At 38.7% G+C, this 22536-nt stretch overlaps 1 protein-coding gene across 2 annotated transcripts in view; it reads right to left on the bottom strand.

The window, feature by feature from the left end:
- SPTBN1 (spectrin beta, non-erythrocytic 1) overlaps positions 1-22536 on the bottom strand; it is a 215589-nt gene that overhangs the window by 8249 nt on the left and 184804 nt on the right. For both annotated transcript variants that reach the window (XM_070734769.1, XM_070734770.1), the window contains 7 exons: positions 20217-20355; positions 17143-17227; positions 16354-16550; positions 14265-14365; positions 12296-12359; positions 4580-4818; positions 2163-2336 (listed from right to left, as the gene is read on the bottom strand). In XM_070734769.1, coding sequence (XP_070590870.1) covers positions 2163-2336; positions 4580-4818; positions 12296-12359; positions 14265-14365; positions 16354-16550; positions 17143-17227; positions 20217-20355 — 999 coding nt within the window. The remainder of the gene's footprint in view (positions 1-2162; positions 2337-4579; positions 4819-12295; positions 12360-14264; positions 14366-16353; positions 16551-17142; positions 17228-20216; positions 20356-22536) is intronic.

The raw sequence follows: 22536 nt of genomic DNA, 5'->3' as shown, positions 1-22536 counted from the left end.
CCCTCGAAGGTGGCCGATGACAGGGGAGGAGGACCCAGCGGGCTTTGATAAACGGGTGGAATAACCATGGCTGAGGGGCTAGGCCCTTGTCTTGGTTTTGCTTTGTCCAGCTGGGCCTCGAGGGCCTTTATTTTCTTCTCAGCCTCCTTTAGTGCATTGGAGGACTGAGAGCTTTTCCCCTTAGATTTTGAGCTGGGCCCCTTGTCCTTACTTTTATTCTTGGAGGAGGAGGGCACAGGAGCGCTGGGACTGGCTTGAGACATGTTTGTAACAACACAGAGCCAAAAAACACGAGGTTACTGCTTAAAAGCAAGTAAAATGGTGGACTAGGGAAGCTGGTGTCCCCTAAATAACATGTCATCTGTTTTTCCTGCTCGTGATTGGCTGGATACTAGGTAGAAGCCCATAATAGCTTCGTTGTCCTGGCAACGCCCTGAAGCAAGATGGCGGCCCTGGGATAGGCTGAAAAGAGCCTAGTCACTCTGACCCCTTACCAAACAAGATGGCGGCCGTGACATCAGGCGGGAAAAGCTCTGCTTCTCAAACGGCCGGAGGGGGACTCAGAGGCTTTGGCCCTGCGCCAAAATGGCGGGCGCAACTTCGGGCAGCTCGGCAATCACCTTCTGCACCCCCCCCCTTCAATTCCTTCGATCTCTGCTCCTCTGAGCGATCGGGAACAAGGTGGCTGCAAAGGGCCTCCGAACAGCTGATCTTTTTTTTTTCTTTTTCCATTGCCGATCGGCAGAAACGCTGTCTGGGAGCTGCTGGGATCGCCTTACAGCTGATTTCCCCCCATGGGGAAATTCTGTGTACTGATTGCTCCTCTGATCGGTAAGAACCGATACTCGGAGACTCGTTGCGCTGGAAAAGTGGTTGGGGGGGGGGTCTGATCGCAGGCGTCAGGGACCCCAATCCAGCGATCCCTTTCAGCAAGGCAATACTCCGGAGAGCAGTGGCCTCTCAGGGATTGAAGAGACGGAGAACAATACCCCGGAGGGCAGTGGTTCTCGAGATCCAGGTCTTCCTCCTATAGAGAAAGGGAAAAAAAGGAGAAAAATTATTGTTAGTAAACATCCTATAAATCTCACATACTGTGAGAAGAAAACTCATAGTCCCTACACTATGACTGAGTTTTTAAGACTGAACCTGAGGAGGTAGAGGGGGGCGGGACATAATTATGTTAATTTTTAACTCAGTCCCTGCCAATGAGGCTGAAGAACAACCCACATTGGACTCTCCGAACAGTGCAGGGGAGAATGTTCAATTCATCTTCAGATTATATAATTTCAGTTTCCTCTGAGTAGCTTCATGAAATATAGCTATGTTAATGGTGGAAAAGTGGGAGAAATCCAAAATCCATTATTAAATATCTTTACTTGGGGCAAACCTAGTTATCACAAAAAGTGTTCTAACTTTCATCTCTTCATTATTTCAGGTAATGTGGGGGGAAGGTAGCACCCATGACAGGGGTACTCAAAGTTGGCTCTTCTATGACTTGTGGACTTCAACTCCCAGAATTTCTGAGCCAATCATGCTAGGTCAGGAATTTTGGGAGTTGAAGTCCTTCTCCGGGTCCCGTCGACTAAACAATGTCGTCTGGCGGGACCCAGGGGAAGAGCCTTCTCTCTGGTGGCTCCGACCCTCTGGAACCAGCTCCCCCCTGAGATTAGGATTGCCCCCACCCTCCTTGCCTTTCGTAAACTCCTTAAAACCCACCTCTGCCGTCAGGCATGGGGGAATTGAAACATCTCCCCCTTGCCCATGTTGTTTTGGTGTATGATTGATTGTGTGCTTGTTTTTTACATATATTGGGGTTGCTTTTATGAATTTTTTAAATCTAAAACTGTAATTAGATTGGTAAATATTAGATTTGTCACTATGTACTATTTTTGCCATTATTGTGAGCCGCCCCGAGTCTGCGGAGAGGGGCGGCATATAAATCCAATAAATCTAATCTAATCTAATCACAAGTCATAGAAGAGCCAATTTTGCCTACCCCTGCCCTGTGAGATCCTGTTTTGGAACAATGAATATCATAACATTCAATTTAACCAAGTTAATTTAAACTTTGGAAGATAAAAGATTTGTAGACTGAACGTACGAATATAGGCTGGAAGTTACTACTCCGCTTAATCTTCTGCCATAGAAATAAAGATTTTTACCTTAACTTGAATACATGCTTCTTCTTCTTGTACTCTACTGCCACTTCACACACTGCTTCTTTCAGGCTTACAGGGACCTCACTGTGATATGGAATGCCGGAGGAAGCTGCCTTTGCATCTTTGTAGAAACCCATTTCTTGGTTGTTAATAACACAGTAAACATTATGCCATGATCTTGAGACACAAAAGAAAGAGCAAAGCAAGCGTTAAAGTCATTGTCACAAATAAGACCAACTTTCCTCTGACTTTCTATAATTAAAGGCATTGAGTTATAGGTGTTTAGCAGAGAAAAAAGTAGTTTCATGTCTAGGAACTATGGGCAGTATAATTTGGACAAATAGTAATTCTGCAGTTTTCCAATCTTTTGGCACTCCTTGGAAAGGGATGCTTTTGAAATACAAATTGTCATGCCTCAGAATTTAAAACTTTGAAAGATGTTTTATTTAAAACACTGAATCTTGGGGTTTGGTTACCCAAGTAAATGAAACAGTTTGGTTAAAAAAAACCATCCCATTGAACTTTCCAGATTTTCAGTTCAAACATCATTACTAATCACTGTTTATAAATGATTAAAAGAGAAAGCATATCAGAGTTAAAACTCACTTATTGAAAGACAGTACACCAATGGTTGACTACCAATTTTGAATTAATAAAATGCCTTCATTAGTGTAATGGCAACAGAAAGAGTGGCAGCATACAGGATTGTTTTGGGCATATGAGCATCTGCATAAGTGTGTGTGAAATAATGCAACATGAATGCTATGACACAATAATGGAAGGGCTGCACATAACTAATAACAGCAATTGCATGATATTCCCAAGCCATTATTTTGACGTCACTATGGTTTGCCTCAGATAGGGCTGCTTGGACAATGAAAAGGTGCTTCTCCAATATAATGACTTAAGAGTTCCTAAACCAAATTAATATTTAGAATGTAGATGTCTACTAACAAGATTGGGGGAACCTTTCTTTTCTTTCAATAAAGTCTATGGGATCTGAAAGATGTCATATACAATCACTAGGCTAAATAAGCTATATACAATGTATGATCAATGAAGAACCTGTGATTTAAGGCCAACATGCAGCCTACTTGGTGATTAGGACAGCAGAGGCTAAAGGACACGAGTAGCAACCCTTTAATAAGTTCTGCATAACTTGTAAAAATTGATGTTATTGAAAATGATTATAATTTTTTGTTTTGATTGCCTGTTCCAGCAATCTCTACTATAGCCTATTTTTTATTCTGACCTAAACTTCAATCAAAGGCTCTTTTATCAGAACCAAGAAAACATGATGTAACAAAGGTGTTTATGCAGAAAAGAGGAAATTGTAAAAATTGAATCATAAATGATATTGCTATATTCCTGAGCAGATAGGTGAAAAGCTTGGTTAACATCTGAAATTGCCATCAGGAAAATGTATTTTCTCTTTCTCCTGTTCAGCATGTAATCAGGAGATTACATGCTGGACAGGAGTGGCGCAGCAGGTAGAGTGCTCTATTGCAGGTCACTGAAGCTGACTGTAGATCTGTAGGTCAGCGGTTCAAATCTCATCACCGGCTCAAGGTTGACTCAGCCTTCCATCCTTCCAAGGTGGGTAAAATGAGGACCTGGATTGTGGGGGCAATATGCTGGCTCTGTTAAAAGGTGCTATTGCTAACATGTTGTAAGCCACCCTGAGTCTAAGGAGAAGGGTGGCATAAAAATCGAATAAATGAATGAAATGAATGAATCTATACAAATTATAACCCAGAATTACATGTCTTCCTCTTTTATTAACATTCAGCTGCTTTCTGAAGAAGTCACAGCAATGTTAGAAATCGACCTGCAACATGCCATCATAAGCCCATAACAAAAACTGGGTATCAATTACGCTGGATTTTACATTATATTAGCAATTTTGTCTCGCAATAGTCAGATTTGATACACCTTTTTAAATGTTGAAGTCAGAGACTGAAGCTGGCACCTTAGATATGAAAAGCAAATGCTCAGTGCTGCCATCTTTAAAATAATTGCACCTGTTGATTCTTTCACATGCTTAACTAGTCAGTTATCAACTTTGTATCAGGGAAATGATGTTGTTTCCGTGAAACTCATGGTAGTTTGACAAACAGTGATCTTGAACAAGACTGCAGGGAGGAAGACTACAAATATTTTCCTGCTATTAGAAGTGGAATGCTGATTTGGCGCAGGAATGCTGGGCGAGAGTGGGAAGCCTTACAGGAAAGGAACGGATGTATCTATGTCACTTGTGTGTATGTATGAATGTGTTGTGCCCAACTCCTGCACCACACAAGATTACAAAGCCAAATAATTTACCTACATATATACTCCCATATGGAGAGCACCTGATTTGACATGCTTGGTCAAAATAAAATCCAAGAAGTTTAAAATTTCTGTTAATTGCAATATAATACCTGTTTGAGGCCTTCTTGCTGTGTGATTCCCATTCATGCTTACGATTTAAGAAGCCCTCCATCTGGGCGGAAGGTATTTCTTGTGTTTTGGCTGGAAGAGTGGCAGCGGTTTGAGCCTGGAGGCTGGTCTTGGCTTTGCGATCGGCTGTCGGTGAAGGAACTGGACTTGTCTCTTTGGAACTTGTCCTCTGATCTGTTGCCCCATTGACCATTTCATTGGTTTCTCTTCCTTCTCCCATCTAAGAAACAAGATGGGGACTATAACTGCTGCTCAATAAGAAGATATCACAATCAGTTTCTTTTAAAAAATGCTTGAATGTTCAGTTGCAAAACCTGCACACTTGTGTCCCAAAGCCTAGATTGTTCTCACACTCAGCTGGAGCAACAAGAGGCCAAAGGAATTAAAAGGTATCAATAGATTAGTACCCAATTGGTAGAAGTGAAGCAATGAAGAATGAGGGGGAGAACCCATCTGTGAGAGTTTTACTGCACTTGGCACTACTGATCAGATCCTTTAGTTTGATCAAGCAAATGCAAACTATAATCCAACAAGGATTTCTTCACTATTGACTACAGAGAATGTTCTTTGCCATCCCACAACTGAAAATGAGAGATAATTGGTAAATGTATCATTCCCTGAATTGCTGCCACTTCGTTTAATATTTTTACTTCTTCAAAACAGTAAGAATCTCACTTTTTTAAAGTTGAGAGAGAGCAGAAGAAACAGAAGCTCAAACTGATTTGCATCAGCTGTCTTTTATGCATTAATAAAAGTTCTGTAGCTGAATTTGTGCAGTAACTTATATTAAGCCAGTGAAGTAATGTAGTCAGCAACATTGGTAAAAAAAAAAAAACAACCTTCTTTTGGCACTGAACTCTTACTTTCTGCTTATGAGCCACCCGCTCCCTACTACTATTTCAGTCTTCCCCAAGACAATATATGCTATACATATAGGCCCCAACTATAATTTCTAATCATGTCTAGGAAATCTGGAGACCATCCGTTTAAGGAATGCTGTCCTACCCCATCCCCAAATTGCCAATATAATCAGAAAGTAACATGCAGAAATTGGGAAGAGGATAGCATGCATTTTCATTATGTCCACCATTCTAAGGAACTTGGATTTTCAAAGATAGACAAGCTTAAAAGAAGGAAGGTGTAATACAATCAGTCAAAAGTTACAATGTTAATTTTTTTCAAAGTCACAATCGCTGGACTTTGGAATTGGGTGGATTGGGTGCTAAAGGAGCCAGAAAAAAAACACTACAATCACTCAACATCACACTTCTATTTACCCCCAAACAAAGACAGAACCAAGGCTGTGGCCATCACTCGCTTTGTCGGTCATGTTGCCTGTTGTGTTGCAATTGAGTTGCCTAGGAGGGGGCCAGCTCTGACTGGTCACTTCTTGAGGTCTTCATCAGCCATTTCATTCCCCTAAATCATTTATACCGGAATCCTGAAAGCTTTAATCTTTCACAGTGGTAGTTTGGTTCCAGTTGGGATAAATAACATTTATTGAGGTTTAGGGATTTTCAGTTTTGTGCCACAAAAAAGCCATTGGTAGCAGCCCAAAAAGGATTACAATACTGCAATGTGGGGATAATTATTAGCAAGTTAAAGCCTAGCACTGCTCAATGCTCTAGTAGATTATGAACACTCTGTGTCATTTGTATATTGGAAACAAGCAAAGAATCATAATGGGCATAATTATTACAAACATTTTGCTGCTTTTAGCCAGGCCTGGGATAATACAGAAGCAGTGGAATCATTAGACAGCAAGCTAGCTATACATTTGCCAGTTTAGCTACAATTGTTTGGTTAGAGTTTTGTAAAAGGTGGCTATCAACTTTCCCGTTAACTTCCATTATGGTTTATTTTCTAGTTACAAAGATTATTAGTGTTTCACCTCACAAAAGAACTGAATGCCCTCAATTCTTTCCTCCCAGCCTGTATCTGTATTGTAAAATTATGTTCTATATAAAGGTGTCTTAGTTTATCTGACCACCTACTACTGGCTTAAGCAAATTTGTTGCTCTTTAAACCCCGGATTAGTACAGGTAGTCCCCAATTTATGATCCTAATTGAGCCCAAAATATACGTTAAGCGCAACATTTGTTAAGTGAGTTTTGACCCATTTTCCAACTTTTTTTTTGGCCACATTTGTTAAATGAATCACAGTAACTATTAAATTAATAACATGGTTTTAAGTAAATCTGGTTTCCCATTGACTTTGCTTGTCAGATGATTGCAAAAGGAGATCACATGTCTCGGGGACACTGCAACCATCATAAATGTGATTAGTTGTCAGTCATTTGAATGTAAATTACAATTGTGGAGATGTTAGAATGGTCATAAGTGTGAAATATGGTCATAAGTCACTTTTTTTAGTGGTGTTGTAACTTCCAATGGTCACTAAATGACTGGTTGTAAATCAAGGACTATCTGTATTTCTATACTTTTGAGCCATTTGGGGAACCCTACTTGAAATATTAATATTTATTTAAATATTGTATCTCTTTTCATCTCAATAACAATGCCAACATCTACCGTTTTCAGTCAGAAAACATACTGGTTCCAATACAGTTTGCAGTTTGTATTATGTTAGTTTTAGAACTTGGCCACACGTGTTCTTTTCAAAAGCCTTGAAACTTTTGAGGTTAAATACAAACACAAATGGTCTAATTTGAAATGTTCCCATCTGATTCAGCTGTGCTATCTTAGCTGTAAATTCTCTCCATATTTGTACGGCTCACAAAATATTCCATTAGAAACAATAGATACTCCTTTAGAGTACACATGTATAAAATAATATAAAGTTGTCACTTTTCTATGATTACACTAACACCCTGTTGGGATAAACACTACTGAATGACACTATTTTGAAGCCTTCTACACCTGGCTTTTATCAAAGGTCTTTTCCCAAATGCTTCCAAATTCATAAATAGAGCAACTTACTGATTTGAAACAGGACTCTCAATTCTGGAACTCAGAATTTTATCTCTAAAATATTAAATCTTCCCTTAAAAGATATTATTACTTGTAGTCTACAATCTATCGAACTAAACAAAAATATGGATAAATATGAAAGCTTTTTAATATACAGTTGCTCCTCCCTATTTATATCTATTTCTCTGAATGTGAGAAAGAGGCTTCTTTTGAAGAATTAGGAAAACTCACTATGAATTTTCCTAGCATTAAGGAATGGAACAAATGATCTCTTGAGAATATGAGAATATTTATTTGCTTGTGGATTTTGAATAAAATTAGGTGTCAATTAAATCAGAGCAGGCAATAAAAGCAGAGAAAATTATAGAAACTGTCCCAATTAGATTCCCTAAAGTGGGGAAAGTTAAAATGTTTGTAAAAGAAAGAAAAAGAAATACTTTTTTTCTTTTATCATACTACTGTTAGCCTCTTAATCCTGTATCCACATCACAGGCAGTGAAACTGTAAGCAAAATTGGGAGCTGTTGCATGCCTGTTAAATCAACAGCTGCTCCCCAGTTTGTGACAGTTCTGCCATTTAAATTATCGTCACTAGATCTTACTCTTGAGCTATAGTTGCTGGCAAAGTAGCTTGATTTTCGGGGCAGTCATACCCCAAGGCAGCGAAGAAATGGTCTTGGGGTTGATGAGGCTATTGCAAGAATGTCTTGAAGTCTTGAGGCACTGAAAAAGCTTTTTAACTGCTTTTTGGTGACAAATATTTTTATGGTCTATTTTTTTTAAAAATGAAATGCTTTGAACCATAAACAGAATACCCGCCTCCCCAAACAAATAAACATGTAGGCAAACTATGCATAACAACAAAAAAGGTGGAGGGTAAAGAATGGGGCTAAATAAACTTTTAATCGAAACATGCTCTGAGCATGCAAAGACAATACCATGGGTGCTCAGGGTTAACAACAATGAAACAGATGGGACATAGGCATGTTATGAATACACATTTTCATCACTGGAAGGTTAATCGCAAGTCAATTTAGTGATCAGCTTCTTCTTCAGGTTTGCAAATTCAGACTATAAGATGCGGTGGGAGGGGAAGAGTGATATCCCTCCCTTGCTTTCAAAGTGCATGAATAAATATTGCATTGTCTTTTTCCTCCTGAGTCTCTGTCTCATTAGATGATGAATAATGGAGAGATTTGTGGTAAGGAAAGGCAACCCATACGGTCTTACAATCAACATAATTTTGACTGTACTTCTTTTAAAAAACCAAATTATTACCCATGATTAATGGGGAGAACTGCGGCATCTCTCTCTGAGATTAAGATTATGTATATATTAATTAGTTTTCTATTGAATATATAGCCAAATATTTTAAAGCTAAACGCTTCTTAGACATTTGTGACTAGAATGCACTTCAAGTTATTGCATTCTTTAATGCACTTTGAGGGGCAGAGACCAAACAGTAAGTACAACAAAAGACCAAATGGTTAAAAAAACTATTAAATTACATTAAAAAATTAAGAAGCTTTATGCTGATATCCTGATAAGAGAAAAGAAGAGATGTGCATGATAATAAAACAGAAGTGTATTAAAGTATACATCCAAGTTTCTTGCTTTTCACAAATTCTGCCATATATTATTTTAACCCTTCCTCATGACAAAAGAAAAACAGATTAACTAACTGTAGTTTGTTAAAGATAATTGTTGGAAACTACTCTATAGTTGTAAAGTTTACAAATGAAATGCCTCCTGAAATAAAGGGGACTGAAAGGGAATATTTTATGACAATCTTTCTTAATTTTCCAATTATCATCTATCTATAGAAACCACTTCTCTACTATGCCATAATCTGGCTTACAAAATAAAATATTTTAATACATTAATTGCACATTATTTAATAAGTATTATCTATCTTTAGCTAATATCTTTAGCTGTTTTCAGCCCTGTCATTAAGGATAGTGAAATAAATACCTCTAAGAGAAGATTCAAAAGTCATCAAAAGATAGCAAATTGAAAATCATTCATATTATTATTTTATTTAAATACAGTGGATGGAGAATAAAAGTATTTTTTCAACCTCACATGCCAAAAATAATGTGGTTGGGTTTGGCTACTACAGTACTTTGAATTGAGAAGGAAGTTACTTTATGTTTTTGACTGGCTTTCAGTAAAATCAGTTGTGTTCACTAAGAAAATGAAACGCGGTTTAAACAAAATAAATAGATGAATAAAACAAATAGAATTACTTTGCATTTTCAGCATGTGTGTATTTTCTGATGTTAATTTAAGGCAATAATTGGATTCTGGTGGGACGTTCTACTGCAGGTTTCACAAAGAAGTGAATGGGAGTTTCTGAAGTAGCATTATACAGGAATTTAATAGTCATATCGTACACCTACAATATTCTATTGATTCTTTTAAAAATAATTTAGGGACACTTGGTGGGGTTACTTCAATTTTTGGTTTCTGTCTAAGAACATTGTCTCACTCTCTCTAATGCTGGAGCCAGCTCCAAATTATTTTTTTCTTTCCCAATTTCACCATGGGGGGGGGGGGGTCTCAAATAAGTCCAACAGTATACAATTTCATCTTCTACACATCTTACTTCTTCCCTCTATTCTTCATAATAGTCTTCTTATTTGTGACACTTTCTGTGTAGAGGAATATGGATTAAGAGCTAATGTGTCAATCTTATTATTGTCTTTTCTCCCTTCCATAGGAATATGACCATGGATATAGCCAAGGCCTCCTTCAATAGATACAAGTTGGGCATTAAGGATTAGTATTTATTATGAACTTAATTTCATATTCCTTCCCTTGGCCTAACTTACTTGGCACAAGGAGAAATAATAACTGAGTGCAGAAATATAAAGATATATAATATAAAGGGATAAAGGATAAATTTAAATGTTAATTTTTAAATAATTGCACAAAGCATCAACCTCAAAAGACCAATCGCTATACTGATTTTCTCAGATAAAGGTCCTGATTTCAGTGAGATTTATTCCTTCATAATGTTTGCTCTTGATTTCAGTTTGAAAGGCCTCTTGTGATAAGACTTGATCTGAGTAATAAGGCATAAGCAGCTCTGATTTTTCTGGTAGTAGTAACTGATCTCTTGAGTCAAAACCTTTGATTTAATCACTTCTGATATTCACTAGTGTAAAATGATCAGCTATATTTTGAGAATGCATAAAAGTTAAGCCATAAACAAATCCAATCCTGAGATGGTCAGAGAATGCAAACAAGATTTGCAAACCAGCTTTTAATCAGGGATTTCTAGTCAACAGGTCCTAGCTGATGATGTTATTTAGTTTAGTATAAAACATGTACAAGAAAACCACCAAGACCAGGGAAAACCAAGGACCCCACAAATCCTAGCCTGTACAGAAGTATGATCTCAGGTTTAGATGTCATAAATCCTTTTCTTCCTGGTCTCTATATGCAGCAGGTCATTCATATAATGCATTAAGATGGATGTTTGGTCTGAAAATAAAATGTGAAAGTAGCCCGGCTATTACACTGTAATTTGCATGCCCATTTTTCCTTGAATATAGGCCCATTTTCAAGTAATGAGAGAAAAATCTTTGGTGTAATCTGACCATTATAGGACCTACATGCTAACAGAATTTAGGATCAAGTCTGACATTTCTATACATCCAAGCTTAATTTCATTTCTATGTAAGGTGAACTGAAGGAGTCCTTGCAGGAGTAATGTGAAATCAAAATCGATCCAGTTGTTAGATAATTAGTTACCACTAATTTCAGAACAATTTGTTATTTAGCTTGTATTGTTGATTCATGATATCATTTGCTTGAATTGTCAATTGATATTAACCTCTGGATCATGGGTGTCAAACTTTGCATCATCATGTTGCTCATCACATGATGTTTTGTGATGTTTTTTCCCTTCACAGAGCTGGGGTGGGCATGGCCTGCATGTGACGCCAGTTTGACACCCGTGCTCTAGATAGTTTACTCATAGCCAGGTGCTTTACAGCCTTCTCTAAGCGGTTTACAGAGAGTAAGCATATTGCCCCCAACAATCTGGGTCCTCATTTTACCGACCTTGGAAGGATGGAAGGCTGAGTCAACCTTGAGCCTACTGAGATTCGATCTTCCAAACTTCATGGTGATCAGCAGAAGTAGCTTGCAGTACTGCACTCTAACTACTGCATCACTGAGGCTCTTATTCCCCTCTTGTCTCCTCCACAGTATGTACACTCATAGTGTTTGGGGACAATGCTGTTGTTTTGCCAGCATTTTGCTCTCAAACCTGTTAGTATAGCTAAAAGCATCATCATACCTGTCAGATTCTACTTCTTGTCTTCCATTTTGATGAGATTTCATTACATTTCAATTACTCACATAAAGAAGTGGCTTGAACTGCAAAAATTCTCAAGGCTATTAACAAAATGAAAATCTCACAATAAGAGATAATGAAACAAAAACAATGAAGCAATGCAAGCAAATATCTGACAGCATCTAAAATATTAAATTCAAGGAATGAATGAATGAATATATATGTTAAGTATGTATTCAGTATATGTGGTGGCTATTGGTTAAATAAAGCTTGGTAGCTTGAAGATGTGGGAGAGAGAGGCAGTGAAGGAAAGTAAATAAAACAAGGAGAAACAGAAGAAAAAGCAGCCAACTGTCTTTCACCAACTGCTTTGCTCCTCAGAGTCCAGATTGTGGTTGGTCACTAGTTGTCCATCTACTATTAAAGTTTTTGTACTTTTGGTACGTTTGGGAACGGTAACTAACCCGGGGAGATTCCTGGTCTGGTGGCAAACCATTCTGGGCAACCTGTTCTCCTTTTGTGCCATCCCTGTAGAAAAGATAAAGAAAGCAAGAGCGAAAGGCAATAGAAAAGATGAGTTACTTTTAATTAACCAAGATACCTGCTTAAACCTCTCAAGAGCACAAAATTTAATGTAACACTCTATGATTACCACTTTATTAAATCTTTGGAAGGTGAACTTTTACTTTGAATTGTCTTTCGTATTGATCTTTCAGACAGATTTTATTTTATTCCCCTTTTTACTTTTCTTTTCCATATACATTGTACCTATACTTAGGAACGCCTCTACTTAAGAACTTTTCTAGAGAAGAACCGGGTGTTCAAGATTTTTTTGCCTCTACTTAAGAAGCATTTTCTTTTAAGAACCCGAGTCCGGAAAAATTTCCCAGGAAATCTGAGAGTGGCACGAAGGCCCGCCAAGTTTCCTGCCATTTCCCCTTTAATCCCGACCCTCTTGGGCTTTAATAACCCTTTGCTCTGGGCAGCGACTGTCCTCCTCCTCTTCTTCCTCCTCCTCTGAAATTCCGAGCTTTTATTTATTTCCTAATGGGTTTTCACGCATTATTTGCTTTTGCCTTGATTCCTATGGGAAAAATTGCTTCTTCTTACAAACTTTTCTACTTAAGAAGCTAGTCATGGAACAAATTAAGTTCTTAAGTAGAGGTACCACTGTACTGCATAAATCAGGAGGATATGGAAAAGCAGAATGTAATATTTCCAGAGAAGAATCTGTCTTCCCGAAAATAACCACAGTGAATACCTGAATTGTCTTTTCCTGAATGGCTGAATGCATCACTTGCAAACTTCCCATTTCAATGTCTCATACACACAGCTAGTCCTATCAAGTCTGAATTTCTAGCACCACAGATACATCAAAAGGTTTTAATTTTCAATAGATAGATATTATTACTACGCTAATGCAAGGTAATAACTATTTACTGTCCCAAGGACCTAAAAGAGACCGAGAATGAACTACATCTATACTTAAATTCATCTTAAAAAAAAAACTTTTTTCACTTTTGGGTTTGTATGGCCTACACTGAAATTAAGCCAGTATGCAAACACAAAAAAGAGAATGTGCTTGCTGAACCACATGTGGCTTTTAATTCTTTTTGTAGCATTCAAAAAGAATGCACTCATTGACCATAATTACAGAGAACGGATATAAATTTACTTTTATTCTGATAGGAGAAATATATGAAAATTGTTGTGTAAATACTAATTTAGGACTTCACTATGGAAAATAAGCCCTACTAAGATGCATGACAATGATAGTGAACCTTTTTCCCCTCTGGTGCTGAAAGCATGTCTGCACGTGCTATTGTGCCCACGAGTGCCCACACCCATAAGTCAATGTCCCCCATCCCTCTGCACATGCGTGTGGGACCCCAGTGCTGCTCCAACCCCCTCGCATGCCCGCATGATCCTCCCATTCCCCGGCTTCGGGAGGACCTAGTAGGCCCATTTTTCGCCCTTCCCAGGCTCCAGAGACTTTCTTGGAAACTGGGGATGGCAAAAATGCCCCCCTCCGAGGCCAAAACGCCTTCCTAGAGTCTCAGTGCAAGCCAAAATCAGTTGGCTAGTGCACACATGGCATTGAAGCTGAACTAGGGCAACGGCTTGCATGTTGGCAGATATGGCTCTGCGTGCTACCTGTGACACACATGCCATAGATTTACCATTATTGATGTATGATAATGAATCGACAACTCTGTCAGGTCTCCTGATTAGTAAGGCTCTTGGTCACCTAAAGATTGCTTAAATCTGCATCCAAGTATTTTCCTAGTGATAAAACTGCATATAGCTCTAATCAATTAATAAATATTTATTAAAAATATTCATCTACAGCTGACTATCAGGAAAAAAAACCCCTTAATTGAGCTTTTTTAGCTTCAGCTTTGTTTGAAATCATATCCTTTTCCAGATACTCACCATTGAGACTCTTCCCCAGGTCCGGGCATTGGCTCTGGAGAAGGAGGCTGTCTCTTCCGCTCCTCTTCCTCTTGCTGTCTACGTACTTCCAACAATTCCAACTGGAGGGGAGGGAAGGGAATGAGATTGCAGGAACAGAGAAGATTCAAGTAAGTAATAAAGTAGGGTTATTTCATTCACTAATTTAATTTTTTAAGCCCAAGTAGTGGTGGGTGAGCTTCATCATATCCCATACAGTAGTACCTCTAGATACGAGTTTAATTCATTCCAGAACGGAGCTCGTATGTCGAACAACTCGTATCTGGAACAAATGGCTTTAGACTTTGTTTTTCCCCTCCGAGATAACCAGAAGCAAGGATTCTTGCGCCACCTAGTGGAAGCTCGGCTAGTATCCCGAATTTGAGCTCGGGTGTCGAAAAGAAATTTCGCTCCCGTCGTGGCTCGTAACTTGGAATACTCGCATGTGGAGCAGCTCGTATCTAGAGGTACTACTGTATCTGATATATTAGTTAGGCTGTAGTAGGCTATTCCCAGCTGCAAGATAGAGTAAGTCCACTGTATTCCAACTCAATAATCCAATTTCTGTAATTTTAATCCCCTAGATAAGAGCTGTCAAACTTCCGGCCATGCCCACGTCAGGTTTAGGGAAGGGAGAAAAAGTCCTAATATGTCATGTGACACCACCATGACATGAATTTGATACCCCTGGCCTAGATACTTCAAATAGGGGAAATACCGCTTCTGACGAACTATTAGACCCCATTTCCTGACATTTAAAGTACCCTAGCTCCTTTTTTTCACTTTTCTCCTCAGGAAAAAGTTACTGGAATAAATGGAAAGGAATGGAAGAAGGATGAAGCATTCTGCATAGGAAGGAAAGCCACTGCTGTTGCTTTCACACCTCCAGTTGAGGTTTTGATCTGAGCTAGAATAGTGTTAGAAACCTCATTGCTTTTCTTTTTTGGCTGGGTGAGAAGAGGCAAAGATAATGAGCCACCTAAACTTATTTACCCAATATTGTTTTGGTCCTGACAGCACCATTATTCCAACATCAGGTTCAAGCTTATTGAGTTAGCAAGACATTTTAAAGTTTCAAAGCTGGTTTAAATGTTAAAAAATATGCAATTGATTTGTATTAGTGATGAAGTTTCACTGTTTATAGTACTGTATTAATAATGTGTCTTAGTCTTTTCATAACTCTTATATACCCTAGGATCAATCAGGATGAATGCTATTTATTGCAGTATAAAAGATATTGTAAAGAGTAACCCACAGTTGTGCTAATTTAAAATCAATGCAATTTCAGCGTCTTAACATTTATAAACTTTTCAAAAAGCTGTAATTATAACAATATTTTAAACAGGGTATTACTAATCTTTTTTTTTCTGCACAAGAAGGAATGCTTATTTTAATATGCAGGTAGTTCTTGACTTACAATAGTTAATTTAGTGACCGTTAAGTTACAGCGGCATTGAAAAAAGCGACTTATGACAGTTTTTCACTTACAACCATTGTAGAATCCTCATGGTCATGTGATCAAAATTCAGATGCATGGCAACTGACTCATATTTATAACAGCTGCTGTGACTCGGGGTCATGTTTTCCCTTTTTGTAACCTTATGACAAGCAATGGGGCTCAATTGTGGTCTTAGGTTGAGGCCTGCAGGACTACCTGCAGCCCTCAACTATAGTACTGGCAAAAACCTTAAAGAGATTGCCAAATGCCAGGATCTCTTTCTTAACACTATTATGAGCTTGCCCGCAAGAACACTGTAATAATTATACTGCCATTTTGCATGATTCCAGCCATTTTAACTTACATTTATATAAAGATTAGAATTCTGTGGGTGCCATTTTGGGGCGATATGATTTCTGCTGCTCCTTCTAATGCAATGTAAACATATTAATATTTTGAAGCACTAATTATGCTCACAGCAGACATAATTTTTTAATTCTTTGATTAATGTAATTATGTTCAATAAATATTGCAGATTAATTAAACTATTAATGATTCATGTGATTAATTAGAGAATTTAATTAGATCAGGTAATAATCATGAAAAAAATCTGATTTGAGTCTTGTGATTTACCGTGGTAAGTCTTTCAAGTGCTGAAAATCTTTCATCCCAAGTTGCGGCTGATTTTTCAAAGGCTTCGTGCCTCTTGATGAGCTTCTCCACTTCATCCACACTTTGCCCTATTTCACGACTTGATAAATATGGCTCCTGTCCCAACAGCCAGGCCTCGGCAACACTGGCATCTCTTGAAAACTGGTGTACTTCCAGAACTAAGTTAAAAGTCAGAAACATACCATGTTCAGGGCTAGTACATGTTTTATAATTTGTCCTATAACACGGGGATGGAAAAATCTGTTATCTTCCACATAGTGCTAAATTGTAACCCCCAATAGTCTCCAACAACACGACCAGTCCAAACTGTAGTTTTTTAAAAAAAAAACCTTCTTGCTTTGATATGACATGTTCATTATCTCTTTTCTCTTTCAGGACTTTTGGTCTGACTGCCACAAAAATTAGAGTAAATATGAAAATATTTGGACAATCTTTCTTTCGTCCTAAATTAGTGTTTTAATTCTTGTTTAAATATGCATATTTACTTACATATACTGTGAATGTTTTTCTATTGTATATCCTTTAACCTGTTGACGTAGGCTCTGGCTAATAGGAACATCTGCCACAGTACTTGTTTTAATCATAAACTTTCCAACATTAATAAATATTTTTATGGAAGGGAGAGAGGGGTTGGAATAATCACTTTTAACCATGCAATCTGAAATACAACTCATGAAATTCTTAAGAGAGAGAGAGATCGAAAGAGAGAGAGTGCATGCCATTATAAAAAGGAAGAAATGGGATTCTTACTCAATCTCAGCCATTCCCATCTGTCTTCCCATTTGTCAATCATTTCTTTTCTTTTTTCTGTCAATTGCAGTAACTTTTCCTTTATCTAAAAGAAATGTTTAAAATGGAAATCATTATCATGTACAACATTAGTTGGGTCCTAAAACCCAATGTTACCGGTTCACGCATGCACAGAAGCATCTTGGGCAGGTGGGCATAGCCTCCTGCCACCGTTGCTAGCAGTTCACAGAACCAGAATGAACTGGGAGCAACTCACCGCTGATGTACAGGCTTTGTAATTAATTATAACACAGTTTTTAACCACCATAATAAACATAGAAACATAGAAGACTGACGGCAGAAAAAGACCTCATGATCCATCTAGTCTGCCCTTATACTATTTCCTGTATTTTTATCTTAGGATGGATATATGTTTATGCCAGGCATGTTTAAATTCAGTTACTGTGGATTTACCAACCATGTCTGCTGGAAGTTTGTTCCAAGGATCTACTACTCTTTCAGTAAAATAATATTTTCTCATGTTCCTTTTGATCTTTCCCCCAACTAACTTCAGATTGTGTCCCCTTGTTCTTGTGTTCACTTTCCTATTAAAAACACTTCACTCCTGGACCTTATTTAACCCTTTAACATATTTAAATGTTTCGATCACGTCCCCCCTTTTCCTTCTATCCTCCAGACTATACAGATTGAGTTCATTAAGTCTTTCCTGATACGTTTTATGCTTAAGACCTTTCACCATTCTTGTAGCCAGTCTTTGGACCCGTTCAATTTTGTCAATATCTTTTTGTAGGTGAGGTCTCCAGAACTGAACACAGTATTCCAAATGTGGTTAGTCAGCATTACTGCCACAGCATTCTTGTGATAATATTTAGAACCCAGCACCAAGAATAGTGGCAATACATATACATATTATACACTGCTCAAAAAAATAAAGGGAACACTTAAACAACACAATATAAGGCCAAGTAAATCAAACTTCTGTGGAATCAAACTGTCCACTTATGAAGCAACACCGATTGACAATTTCACACGCTGTTGTGCACATTCAACTTTGTACAGAACAAAGTATTCAATGAGAATATTTCATTCATTCAGATCTAGGATGTGTTATTTGAGTGTTCCCTTTATTTTTTTGAATAGTATATATTAAAATATATATTACAATATGTAATATACAATATGTGTATTACAATACATATTATAAATGAATAAATAAAATAAAGAATTAATCTTACTTTTAACAGTAGCAAGTGAGAATATGGCTTTTGACATACATTTTGGAAATACCCTTCCATATGGAACTTCACTTACAACCTTCTAGCAATAAGGCTTTAAATGTTTTATTTCACCAGGTACATTAACTCTATGGATTGGATTATATTTAAATTCTGCTACCATATATATTATAATAGGAATGGAGATTGAACTTTCTGTTGCTAAACAGTGCAGTCATAAATTATGACCACATTAACCACTGCTGTTAACTGAATCCCATGGCTGTTAGGTGAGACAATTTCTTGCTGGCTTCTAACAATCAAAGTCAGTGTGGAAGCTAGCAGGAAATGGCAAGTCCTAGACCAGCAGGCAGGCATGTGGCTGTTGCAGGGTGGGAGAGGAAGCAAAGGGCTGCATGGGGTGAGAGGGTCAAGGAGGCTGTAAAAGGATGTGAGGGAAGGTCATGAACAGTGGATGAATTTGCAGAGTGTAAGCAGGTACATGAGAGTATGGAATGAGTTAAGAAGAGTGTGAAACACAGCATACTGTCAGAAGGAAGTATATAGACATGGGAGGTCAAGGTTTGGCATGGGAAAAGAATGCAAGAATGCAAGGGTGTGCATTAGAAATGTGGCGCAGGTCAGGGATATGTGAGATGTGATATGGGTTGGGGAGCATGCACCAGTGGCTCATGTAGCACAAACTCTTTGCACAGGTGGAGGAGATCTGATTTTGTGAGAAAACTGGGAGGAAAGGTCGGAATGGTAATCATATGATCACGGGGCACTGAAACTGGTTGTAGGTGTGACCCAACTGCCAAACACTCAAATCATGATCACATGACTGCAAAGGATGCTGGTATGGGCCGAACTTTGAGGACCAATTGTAACTACCATTCATTTGGCACGGTCATTGTTTCAAATGATCACTATAACAGGCTAAGGACTACCTGTATTCTAAAGGTATAGGGACATACTGTATTTTACTTGTACTTCAGCACTAATTTCTAATTAAGTGTGAGCACAATTCAAAATACAGATAATCCTTGCTTAGAGAATGCCCAGTTAAAGTTACAACAGTGCTGAAAAAGTAACTTTATAAATGGTTCTCCCACTTACCAACAATTGCAACATCTCTGCAGTCTGTGACTGAGATTTGGTTCTTTGCAACCAGCAGGCATTTGTGACAATTGCAGCATCCCAGTCACATGAGCGCCATTTGCATTTTTCACATGTAGCTTCTGATTATCAGTCAATAAAGAAGCTGGATGTAAAATGACAATGCAGTCATGAGATGTCTCCCTTAATAACTGCATCGCTTAGTGATGCAGTTGCCGGTCCCAATTGTTGTTGTTAAATAAGGGCTACTGAGATGGATGGATGGATGGATGGATGGTTATAGACAGCTAAACAGACGATAATGGCTTAGGAAGCAGAAATATTTTACTTTGGTAAAATCTGGTTTGAAGCACCTTGTGCTGCTGCTGCTGCTGTTGTTGGATTGTTATGTTATTACTGGGTTTGCTATTTTAGGTAGCTTTTACTGTGAGTTTCCATTATTAACTGAAAATATTTTCATTGATGGTTGAGATGAAACCCTGAAAGCTTTTTTCCATAATTTAGTTATTATTTTTAATTTTTATTCTTTGTAAACAAATTTGATAAACTCTGGGAATATAAATTCATAGTTAGATGAACTGAAAGACAAATTCAGGTCAAGCCTACATACCGTCGAAGGTGAAGGTGAGTGATATAAGTAACTGGAGTTTCAATGAGCAAAGGTAATTCTTGGATTTGACATAGCACTTTTAAAGTATTCCTTGCAAAAATGTTTCTCCATAGTCAGAAAAAATACAGTACCTCTTCTGAAGCATAGTGTTTTCTTGCCAGCAATGATTTACCAAGCTCAATGCAGGTTGTAAAACTATCATTTCGGGCATCTATTTCTGCTTTGATCCCTTGGTGATTATTCATCAGCAGTTCTACAGACGAAACATCTCTAAAATAAAATATTGATAGTTTTAAATACCAAAAATGTTTTAAAACCTGTAAAAAGTCTGCACAGGAGTTAATCCACATTGGAGGCCTCATTCTTTCTTTTAGATAACAGCAATCCATTTTCTGAGTTATGCCTGCTTGGCTCTATTTAATCCTATTTTGCTTTAACAGCCATGTACAGTGATCCCTCGATTATCGCGAGGATTCCGTTCCAAGACCCCTCGCGATAATCGATTTTTCGCGATGTAGGGTTGCGGAAGTAAAAACACCATCTGCGCATGCGCGCCCTTTTTCCATGGCCGCGCATGCGCAGATGGTGGAGTTTGCGTGGGCGGCGGGGAAACCTGGATCTTCGTCTGCTCGCTGCTGCTGCGGCCGCCCAGCAGCTGATCTGCTCGGCGGCAGCAGCAAGGAGCCGAATTGGGCTTTCCCCTTTGCGTGGGCGGCGGGGGAACCCCGATCTTCGTCTGCTCGCTGCTGCTGCGGCCGCCCAGCAGCTGATCTGCTCGGCGGCAGCAGCGAGGAGCCGAAGATCGGGGTTTCCCCGCCGCCCACGCAAAGGGGAAAGCCCGATTCGGCTCCTCACTGCTGCCGCCGAGCAGATCAGCTGCTGGGCGGCCGCAGCAGCAGCGAGCAGACGAAGATCTGGGTTTCCCCGCCGCCCACGCAAAGGGGAAACCCCGGCTCCTCGCTGATGCCCCCGCTCGCCCGCCGCCCGCCAGCAAGAGGGGGAGAGATAGAGAAAGAGAGAGAAGGAAAGAAAGAGATGAGAGAGGGAGGAAGAAGTGTGAGAGAGGAAGAAGCAAGATAGAGAAAGAGAGAGAGAAAGAAAGATGAGAAAGGAAGGAAGAGAGTGACGTCATCGGGTGGGAAAAATCGCAATATAGTGTTTCGCGAAGATCGAGATCGCGAAAATCGAGGGATCACTGTATATTAAAAGCTAATTATTTCATCTTAAATGTGGAACTCACTGTTGCACAATTTTGCGTCCTCCCTCCACTGTAGACAACATTCATCCAGAACTGGCACAACAATCCTAATGATGCAACAGGGACTGCCAGGATTGCTGGTGCTAAGCAAGACAATAATTAACATTGTGCTTTATGACTGCATTGCTTAGCAATGGGAAATTCTGATCCCAATTGCTGTCATTGAGTGAGTAAGACCTGCAGTCGTCACAGTGATTTTATATCCTGCAGTTAAGTTGGAAAAACAACTATGAAAGAACCAAATCTATTCCACTTTGTCCAAGTCAAATAGAAAAACTACAATTATCATTGAAGCAATAAATTGTGAATCTAGAAATCTTTTTGGTCTCTTAAAAGCACTTGTTTGTTCATGTGAAAAAATTGTACAACCTTTGATTTTATGGCTCAATGTTATCAGAGAGAGACCAACTTCATTCTGGAGTGGTATATTTTTTTGTCTCAATTGTCACTTTACAAAGAGAAACCCAATGTTGTGAGCCAAGTTTTGGTATCTGTTGCTCCAGTTGAGCCTGTGGATTGTCAGTTTCAGGACTGCCAGCCTCAGGAATCATTAATTCAGAATTCATCTGAGGCTGACCAGCTACAGGCTTCTTCTCTTCAGCTGGAACAATCAATAATAAAGCATGGCCTCTAAACCCCAGGTCTAGCAGGGAGAGGATCAAAGGGTGAGGAGTGAATATTTGTAGTTAGTTGTCTACAAAAGGGATTTAAATGGTTGCTTTGCTATCAGTCTTCATTTGTAATACTTGTTCCTGCTTTTTGCTCGTCTATGACTCTATGACTCTTTGACTACCTAATTTCGCATTTTGTGACTCTTGCTTTAGATTGTAATTGGCACTTTTAACCCAAGTGTGCTCTGTAGGGATTTGAATTACAATCCTGACTACTTAAACTGTAGTAAATACTTCAATTCTTTAGAGCTATGTCAACATGTGCATGCCTGCCACCTTGAAACAGAACCTAGATCAGTGATGGAGAACCTTTTTTTTCCTTAGCTGGCTGGCACACACATGTATTTTCGAGCTGAGCTAGGGCAACGGCTCGTGTGCCAGCAGATATAGCTGTCACCTGTGGCACCTGCGCCATAGGTTCGCCATCACTGCCCTACATCAATAAGTCCCCTATAATGTTCTTCATTAAATTTGGATGAATTCATCCAATTAAACCTGAATTCTATAATGATTTTGGAGTGC

Source organism: Erythrolamprus reginae, chromosome 1 (assembly GCF_031021105.1).
Source record: "Erythrolamprus reginae isolate rEryReg1 chromosome 1, rEryReg1.hap1, whole genome shotgun sequence".
Classification (NCBI taxonomy): domain Eukaryota; kingdom Metazoa; phylum Chordata; class Lepidosauria; order Squamata; family Dipsadidae; genus Erythrolamprus; species Erythrolamprus reginae.
The sequence above is the reverse complement of the archived record's forward strand: the minus strand, read 5'-3'. Positions and strand labels throughout refer to the sequence as shown.